This window comes from Poeciliopsis prolifica, unplaced genomic scaffold, assembly GCF_027474105.1.
Source record: "Poeciliopsis prolifica strain line A6 unplaced genomic scaffold, Auburn_PproV2 SCAFFOLD033, whole genome shotgun sequence".
NCBI classification, from domain to species: Eukaryota; Metazoa; Chordata; class Actinopteri; order Cyprinodontiformes; family Poeciliidae; genus Poeciliopsis; species Poeciliopsis prolifica.
The window spans coordinates 78,398-88,084 of NW_026562408.1; the positions used below are offsets into that span (position 1 = coordinate 78,398).

The window sequence follows — 9,687 nt, forward strand, 5'->3', positions numbered from 1 at the left end:
TTGATTTGATTTCATTTGTTTATCTTGACGTTTGTGAGGATAAATTCTCAGACTTTGTTGAACTGTTTATATTAGAAAAATTATCTTTACTTCAAAGTCAAAAAGGTGTAAAAATGAGTTGAATCCTGTTTTTTGATGAGTAAAAAATTGGTCTTATTGTGTTTTATCCTTCCACATGTGGTTAGAATTAGCTTTATTTATAGGTTTAATTACATCCTGAGTGACATTTTTCCCAAACGGGGTTGTTAATTTAAATAAACCCAGGACCGTGGTTTCCACCCGGTCCTTAAAGAGAACGGAACCGGAAGTGAGCAGGGAAACCGTTCCGTCTCTGTTTTCATTCCCCGGTTCTCCGTCATGAAGGAGGCGAACATGGCTCCTCCGGTGGACCTCGGGGCTCTGCTTCGGGCGGAGCCGCCGGGGGACGCTTCTCACCGGGAGGCCGGGCTGTGTGTGGTCGGTGTGTTCGGAAAGAGCGGCGCCCAGACCGGGGCTCTGAAGGAGACGCTCATCAACACGCTGGCGGACAAACACATCTTCTCTCTGTTCGGGTCGGAGGAGGGCGACTCGTCGGACAGCTACGTCCAGGCTCTCTACGACCAGGAGAACCGAGTCCTGTACCTGCTGCTGTCCTCCGTCTGCGACAGCCGGCAGCTGCTGCGGGCCTGTCGGTCCCTGAGCGCCGGGATCAGCCACGCCGACGCCCACGACGTGTGGAAGGGCCTGGAGCGCCAGCACTGCCTGCACCTGCTCTACATGTTCTCCGTGTGCCACGTCCTGCTGCTGGTCCACCCCAGCCAGACCTTCGATGTGACCTACGACCGGCTGTTCCGGGGCCTGGACGCCCTGCGGCAGAAGGTCCTGCCCCTGATCCGGGCCGCCATCAAGGACTGCGCGGTGTCCAAGGAGTGGAAGCTGAACTGCAGGCCGTGTCCTCCGCGGCTGCTGTTCGTCTTCCAGATCAATGCGAGCCTGAAGGTCTGAGCTGCCAGTCAACTTATCTACACCATGTTGCAAATGATTAGGAAAGTGATATTTTCTCAGATTTTCTTAGATGGCAAATGCAAGTCAGTATAAATCAAATGTTTCTGATCAACGCTCCCATCAGAACAGAATTTCTTCAAAAATAAAAACTCAAAATGCTCACTTCCAGATTATTATGACAGCAGATTTTCTAAACATTTTATGGATTATGAAGATCTGCAAACAGTCATTCTGTGAATGTGCAGCATTAATGGTCACATGTACTAAAACATCTTAACAGACGAGTTACATGTTAATATTGGACCTTCTCTGGTTTCACTGCTCAATTCTTCATCCATTGAACTGGTGAGTTTGTGGAAAGTTTCTGCTTGAATTTCTCTGCAGGATGTCAGAAAACCTTCCAGAGCTGCTGCTTGATATGACCTGCATTAAACCCTCAGATCTCCAGAGGTTCCCAACAGGGTCAGAGGTCAGAGGAGGATGGTGACACACCACGAGTTTCTCTCCTTTCTGCCCATAGCAGCCAGAGACACAGAGTTAGTCCTTGCAGCAGATGCTGCATCGTCCTGCATGAAGATGGTTTTGCTGCTGAAGCTTCGGCTCTTTTTGGACCGAGACAGAAAGTGATCAATCAGAAAGTCCAGATTCTTTGCTGAGGTCATTTTCACACCTTCAGGTCTCTGAAGGGGCCGACCAGCTCTCTCTCTCTCTCTCTCTCTCTCTCTCTCTCTCTCTCTCTCTCTCTCTCAACCTCTCTCTCTCCCCTTGATTTGGGCCCACAGCATGACTCCACCTCCTCCTTGCTGACATCACAGCAGTGTTGGGACATGATGTCCGTCCAGCACCGTCCACGACTGCGTCCATCTGGACCATCCAGGGCTGGACAGCCGTCATCAGTGAACAAGTCTGAAAATGATCTTCATACCCAGCTGGGCCCAATGCCACTGGGTCTGCTTGTGAGCAGCTTGGGGGCCAAATAGCAAGTTAGGGGTCCAGTAGCAGGTTGGGGGCCCAGTAGCAGGTTAGGGGCCCAGTAGCAGGTTGGGGCCCAGTAGCAGGTTGGGGGCCCAGTAGCAAGTTGGGGCCCCAGTAGCAGGTTGGGGCCCAGTAGCAGGTTGGGGGCCCAGTAGCAGGTTGGGGGCCCAGTAGCAGGTTGGGGGCCCAGTAGCAGGTTGGGGGTTCAGTAGCAGGTTGGGGGTCCAGTACCAGGTTGGGGCCCAGTTGCAGGTTGGGGGCCAGTAGCAGGTTGGGGCCCCAGTAGCAGGTTGGGGGTCCAGTAGCAGGTTGGGGCCCAGTAGCAGGTTGGGGGCCCAGTAGCAGGTTGGGGCCCAGTAGCAGGTTGGGGGTCCAGTAGCAGGTTGGGGCCCAGTAGCAGGTTGGGGGCCCAGTAGCAGGTTGGGGGTTCAGTAGCAGGTTGGGGCCCAGTAGCAGGTTGGGGGCCCAGTAGCAGGTTGGGGGTTCAGTAGCAGGTTGGGGTCCAGTAGCAGGTTGGGGTCCAGTAGCAGGTTGGGGGTTCAGTAGCAGGTTGGGGGTTCAGTAGCAGGTTGGGGCCCAGTAGCAGGTTGGGGGCCCAGTAGCAGGTTGGGGGCCCAGTAGCAGGTTGGGGGTTCAGTAGCAGGTTGGGGGTTCAGTAGCAGGTTGGGCCCAGTAGCAGGTTGGGGGCCCAGTAGCAGGTTGGGGGTTCAGTAGCAGGTTGGGGTCCAGTAGCAGGTTGGGGGCCCAGTAGCAGGTTGGGGGTTCAGTAGCAGGTTGGGGGTTCAGTAGCAGGTTGGGGCCCAGTAGCAGGTTGGGGGCCCAGTAGCAGGTTGGGGGTTCAGTAGCAGGTTGGGAGTCCAGTAGCAGGTTGGGGGCCCAGTAGCAGGTTGGGGCCCAGTAGCAGGTTGGGGGTTCAGTAGCAGGTTGGGGCCCAGTAGCAGGTTGGGGGCCCAGTAGCAGGTTGGGGCCCAGTAGCAGGTTGGGGCCCCAGTAGCAGGTTGGGGCCCAGTAGCAGGTTGGGGCCCCAGTAGCAGGTTGGGGCCCAGTAGCAGGTTGGGGCCCCAGTAGCAGGTTGGGGGCCCAGTAGCAGGTTGGGGGCCCAGTAGCAGGTTGGGGGCCCAGTAGCAAGTTGGGGGCCCAGTAGCAGGTTGGGGGCCCAGTAGCAGGTTGGGGGTCCAGTAGCAGGTTGGGGCCCCAGTAGCAGGTTGGGGGCCCAGTAGCAGGTTGGGGCCCCAGTAGCAGGTTGGGGGCCAGTAGCAGGTTGGGGCCCCAGTAGCAGGTTGGGGGCCCAGTAGCAGGTTGGGGCCCCAGTAGCAGATTAGGGGCCAGTAGCAAGTTGGGGGCCCAGTAGCAGGTTGGGGGCCCAGTAGCAGGTTGGGGCCCCAGTAGCAGGTTGGGGCCCAGTAGCAGGTTGGGGCCCAGTAGCAGGTTGGGGCCCCAGTAGCAGGTTGGGCCCCTGTGGATCCTCCACCTTGAGGCTATTAACTGTTTGCTGCTTTAAGGTCATTTCAGCAGCTGATCTTTTGATCCCAGGAACTGAACAGAAACTTTCCTCTTTAGTCTTTATCTGTAAACCATCTTTGTTCTCAATCAGCCACAAATCTCTTCCCAGTACGATGAAAACGCTTCAGTGTTCAATATCTCGTTTTCATAGCTTGTCTTGCGGCTCTACACTCTCTGATGGTTTCATCAGCAGATTCTTTCTCCTCCCATGTTGCTGGAATCCTGATGAATAATGTGGAACATCCTTCTGAAGTAGATTTACTTTGACTGAGCTAAAGTGATCAAGCAGCTCTCTGAAAGTAATTATAGTGATTCAAAGACACACAAAACCATCCATACATTTAATAGCACAACAAAATTTATCTTTATGACACTTTAATCCAATTTGCATAATAATTTGGAACACGGTGTATGTGCTGCTAAATGTGCTAATGGTGGAGAAAGAGCTTACCATGACAGGAAAAGTGTTTATTCACCGTCATTGTGGCTGTGCTCGCTGCAGCACAGCGGAGAGCAAAAGGGAAGGGAAAACTGAGATGAGCAGCGCCACACAAGTTTGTGATAGACAGCTCCCTGCTGATTGGTTGTTTCTAGTCACCAGTGGGGGAAGACAGGAGCTTGTTTTTTTTCTTAGATTATCTCATAGCAAACTTATGGTATATAGTGACAGTTTCAACAAAATATGTAAAAAATATATTTTTACAAAAGTTAAATTCTGTAGCTTTGAGTGCAAGCTGACCTTGACCTTTAGCCCGCCCCTCCGTGGCTAGGCCAGCAGGGAAAGTCCCGGAGTTCCCGATGGCCAGTCTGGCACTCAGAGTAACCGGTTCTCTTCTCTTTGCTGTTCCAAAGGTCCCTGGGAACGGCTCGGACTCTGGAGGAAACCCCGAAAAGCCCAAGAAGCATTCCCCGAGGAGGCGTCTGCAGCACGCTCTGGAGGACCAGATCTACCGGATCTTCCGTAAAAGCCGCGTCACCAACCAAAGCAGCAACTGTCTGTTCACGGTGCCCGCCAACCAGGCCTTCGTCTATGTGATCCCGGCAGCAGATCAGGACCCCGTGGGCGCTTTGCTCGGCCAGCTGCGGTCCAACTGCGTCTTGTCGGATCAGGACTCCGCCCCGGTCCTCACTGGGCCGAGAAGGTACCAGCAAAAGCGTAGGTCAGCTCGGCAGCCCAGCAGCAGGGAGTCTGGCGTCCGATGGAAGCCAGCTGGTGGACTGCAGCCTGAAGGAATTCCTCTGGCAGCACGTCGAGCTGGTTCTGACCAAGAAGGGCTTCGACGACAGCGTCGGCCGCAACCCCCAACCTTCCCACTTTGAGCTGCCGACCTTCACCAAGTGGGTCCAGTTGGCTTCCCGCCTCTACCAGGTCCTGATCATCAACACTGACGAGGAGCTGGCCGAGCTAGCCACTAAGGTGCAAAGCCAGGTGAAGGTCTTGGATGGTTTCCTGGATGCCGACACAAAGTTCTCAGAAAACCGGTGTCAGAAAGCTCTGCCTCTGGCCCACAGCGCCTACCAGTCCAACCTCCCTCACAACTACACCACCACGGTCCACAAGAACCAGCTGGCACAGGCGTTGCGGGTGTACAGCCAGCACGCGAGGGGCGTGGCCTTCCAACGCTATGCGGTGCAGCTTCATGAAGACTGCTACAAGTTCTGGAGCAACGGCCACCAGCTGTGCGAGGAGCGCAGCCTGACAGACCAACACTGCGTGCACAAGTTCCACCTGCTGCCTCAGCCAGGTCAGACGCTCCGCCGGACAGCTAGCGGACAGCTAGCGGACAGCTAGCGGCTCCTGGTGCCACTGTTGATGAAGACAGTTGAAGTGAACATTATTAGTTGATCAATTGTATTAATTTTGATCTAATGGTTGACAATTAACCATAATTCTATCAGCAGTTTTCCTCCCAAATTAATGTCATTTCTGCAGGTGAGAAGCCAGACCTGGACCACAACCCGCCCATCATGAACCACAACAGCAGGGGGCGCTCCACCAGTGCCTGTAACTGCGGCAGGAAGCAGGCGCCTCGAGACGATCCGTTTGACATCCAGGCTGCCAACCACGACTTCTACCAGGTCAGGATCTATGCTGCAGACCAGTTCAATCTATTTCTAGATATCTACGCTGCAGACCAGTTCAATCTATTTCTAGATATCTACGCTGCAGTCCAACTTCTTACAGACCGGACAGGAAGTGGAGTCTGTTTCCTGTTTGGAGAAAATGTCTTTGTTCTCTGAGATTGAACTTGACTGAACTGAAATCATAGAAATAAAATAATTGTATTTTTGAACAATTCATATTTATGGAAATATTTTCCTGCTTTGATGAGTAATAACGGAAAAGGTTTTCCAGTTGTTTTACAAATCCATCTTTTTTCTTCCTTTCTTCCACCAATTAACTCTCTGTGATATTTTAACAATAAGGTATTTTTCTTATTATTGTCAAACCTATTGGACCGGTATCAGCCCGTCAAATCATTCAGCTGATTCAGTATTTTCCCGTTGGCTCGTTTTGTTTCCACCTGGAGGAGGAAAGCATGTTAAAGTTGGTCTCTTCTGTCGTGCTCAGATCCTGGGAGGAGAAATGTTGCGGGAAGCTGGAGCGGATCGGCTTCCCGGTCTTCCAACCCAGCACTCCGGACCCGGCGCCAGCCTCAGACCGGGCGCAGCGTCCGCCGTCAGAGACGTCGGGCGACGGGGAGCAGCCGAAGGAGGCGAGCGCGGCTCACAGCCACACGCCCGGCGACGCCAGCCTCAGCCTGGCGCTCAGCCTGGGCCAGTCCACCGACAGCCTGGGGGTACGCGGACGCAGATCCGTCCGACGGCCCGGTCCAGCCCAAGAGGCCGAGCCTCGTGGACCGCCAGCCGTCCACCGTGGAGTACCTGCCAGGTAGGACGGTTGAGTCGCTTAGGGGAACAGTGGCAAGTTTTTTTTACTGAGGTGAAAAAATGAATATCATAAAAAAATGATGACGTAATTTCACTGACCACCGCCTGTCGGCCTTCGCTTTGTGTCCTTCTGCGAGTTTCTGTTCATCCCATAAAGTCAAGAGAACTGCCGCCGCCGCTGTGTGTTCACATTGCTATTGAGGCATGTAAATGTTTTTCTCCGTCTCCAGGAATGACACACTCCGCCTGTCCCAAAGGTCTCCTCCCAAAGTTCTCCAGCTGGTCTCTACTCAAACTGGGACCAGCAAAGTCCTACAACTGCCACACTGGTCTGGAGCAGCCGGGCTTCCTGCCGGGCTCCTCTTTCCTGCTGCCGTGGGACTTGGTGATCCGCTCCCGCTCGGAGGAGGACGCTGGCCCCGGAGCCTCTAGACGGAGGGACGGCGTCCTGGCCGGCGCCCAACAAGAACCCGGTGGGGAAGCGCGGCGGCGCCGGGCCGGGCCGGAGCCGCCGGAGGGATGACGCGGCGCGGGCCTTCGTGGGGTTCGAGTACGAAGACGGCCGGGGCCGCCGCTTCATCAGCAGCGGACCCGACAAAATCGTAAAGGCGCTGGGGCCGGGCGGCGCCAAGGATCCAGCCAGCAGGGTCCTGAACGCCGACATGCCGCTCTACGTCCCGTCGCCCGCTCAGGGCCGCGGCCTGAAGCCGCACTACGCTCAGCTGACTCGGCTTTTCGTGGTGGTGCCTGACGCGCCGCTGGAGATCACCCTGAACCCCCAGGTAAACTACAGCAAGCCAGGAGGGCCACGGACACTCATGATGAAGCAAATATTGAAACAGTTGTCTTTACCTGCTGATTATTCAAATGATCAAACTTTCATTAAAAGAATGTTTATTTTCTTATTAATTCGTTATTTATTTATTTGCATCTGACTTATTCTAACAAGATCCAGAAAGCTGTCAGCTCTTCAACCCTCAGCCTCAGACCAACCTCTGTCTCATGATCTGATGGTTCAATCTGAATTGAATTGTGATGGTTTTAGTTCTTCTGCTGCTTTGCTCTCAGTGTTTTCTGTCTGCAGGTGCAGCCCGGCCCTCCTCCCTGCCCAATCTTCACCCTGAGCAGACGGAAGTGACGCTGCCCAACGACGGCTTCTGGGTTCTGCGCTTTCCGTATTCCTACGCCACCGAGCGCGGTCCCTGCTTCCCCCCGAAGGAGAACCAGCCTCTGAGTAACTACAAGGTGCTGCGAGGCGTCCTGCGGGCCAGCACAGCCAACCCGCCGCAGTGACCCTCAGTGACCCTCAGTGACCCCTCAGTGACCCTCAGTGACCCGCGGCACTGTCGGCACAGCCAACCAGGTGCCAGAATCCAGTCTGGGTCTTTAAAGATGCACACAGGAGTTTATGGGTTCATTTCTGAAGAATGGAAGCATCATCATTTAAACATGCTAATGCGCGCTATCATGACCAAATGGCTTTTAGTGCATCTCCTTATGCTGCAGTGATTTCTGAAGCAAAGTTGACGAGCTCCAAAAATCTAAATTTCATTGTTGAGATTTTTGACTGTTTTTAAGTTGTTGAAGGAAAAAAGATTTATTTACATTTAATATTTTTTTCTAACTTTAACAATTAAGTTTCTGGAGAATTTGAAAATGGGGAATGTACTTTCCCATTTCATTAAAAATAATAGTAGCCAGTAGGGGGTGCTGTGCATGTTTTTTGTTCAATCTGATTCCTGTTGGCTGCATAAGAAATAAATGAAACATGTGTATCATGCAGTCTCATCAGTTACAAATGTTTAGTTTGGTCTCTGATTTAACACTGGAGTGCATTATGTTCTCGTTTCTGTGAATAAATAACCTTTAATTATCAGAGTGATTATTTTCATGGTTTCTGAAATCCTTCATTTTGATGTTCTCATTCCTTAAATTGCACATTTTGTCCACTAGATGGCTCCACTTTGTTTTTAACGCTGTCCAACGTTTCAAATGACAAGCAGTTGCTGCGGAAACCAAGCAGATTGATTTTCTTCCAGATGAGCGAAAAACAGCAATAGTGAAAAATATCGACAAAAACAATCAACTTGTTGATGGTAGCAGCTTGAAGACTGATGGGGAAATTGCATCCCTGGTGAAAAATGAATATACTAAGAATGTTTTTTAGAACACTAGAGTAAACTTTAAGTCAGACTAATTATCAGTATACTACACTTAGTATTACTTAAACTGTGACATTTTGGAACAACTAATTTTGTGCTTAGTGTATTTTAATAGTATTTAAATTGTATTAAAGCACAGTTTAAAGTACTTTCTCGTACTGTTTTCGAACAACTTAAGCTACACTTGGTAAACTAAGTATTTTTGCTTTTTATGCAATATGAATGTGCTTGATTAGTTTATTCTGACTATACTGTTTTTGTGATTAAATCACATTTAAAGTATATTTAGAATGTATTTTCAGTATGTTGGCATTACATATTTTATATACACTGCTCCAAAAAATAAAGGGAACACTCAAATAAAAACATCCTAGATCTGAATGAATGAAATAAATATGAAAATAATTTCCACCTGTCGTCTATTCCATTTGCACAACAGCAGGTGATATTGATTATCAATCAGTGTTGCTTTCTAAGTGGACAGTTTGATTTCACACAAGTTTGATTTACTTGGAGTTATATTGTGTTGTTTGAGTGTTCCCTGTATTTTTTGAGCAGTATATTTTACTGCCATAGTTTTAGTTTACATGTTTTATTTTGTATTATTTATACTTTTTGTTACGACTCTTATTTTGGAAGATTAAGGTAGGAAGTGGAATCCAGCATGTTGCTAGGTTACCACAGACGCTGCGATATAACAGCGTCGCTTTGACAAGTAAATGCAGAAAGATGATTTAAGTTTAAGAACTGATTTAATCACCTCATTTCTACCTCAAAAGGAAGGTCAGCCAGTTAAAATATGTTTATTTTTTATGTCGATTGTATTCTTGACACCATCTCACTAAGTTTACGTTGAGTTTTAGTTGAACGGTGGTGTTGGTGTCAGGAACCTGAAGAACTTCACACCAGCAGTGAAAGGAAAACTTAACTGCCAAGAAGAAGAGGTGGAAGTGATAATATGTTAGTGTGATTACAGTAGGCTGCAGTTACACTTCTGGTTCATTATAATTGATGATGAATTAACTTTTTAGTTACTTAATGTCTTTAATTTTTCTGCTTTGCCACTTTGTACATTAATGCTTCATATTCAATGCAAACACATCAGGTACCAGAACACAGAAAATCCATTAACTTTACAGGTCAAACTAATGACATTGTGTCTTCAATATGT

The 9,687-nt window shown here is 50.1% G+C and overlaps 1 protein-coding gene across 1 annotated transcript; it reads left to right on the top strand.

Annotated features, from left to right (window-relative positions):
- Positions 1-260: 260 nt before the first annotated feature.
- LOC129373638 (nonsense-mediated mRNA decay factor SMG8-like) lies at positions 261-8,230 on the top strand. Its single transcript, XM_055051674.1, is given in 10 exon segments — positions 261-978; positions 4,315-4,655; positions 4,657-5,207; positions 5,396-5,541; positions 6,012-6,262; positions 6,264-6,355; positions 6,585-6,774; positions 6,776-7,136; positions 7,439-7,466; positions 7,469-8,230. Coding segments are annotated over 10 exon segments (2,760 nt in total). The 5' UTR covers positions 261-357; the 3' UTR covers positions 7,648-8,230.
- Positions 8,231-9,687: the final 1,457 nt, after the last annotated feature.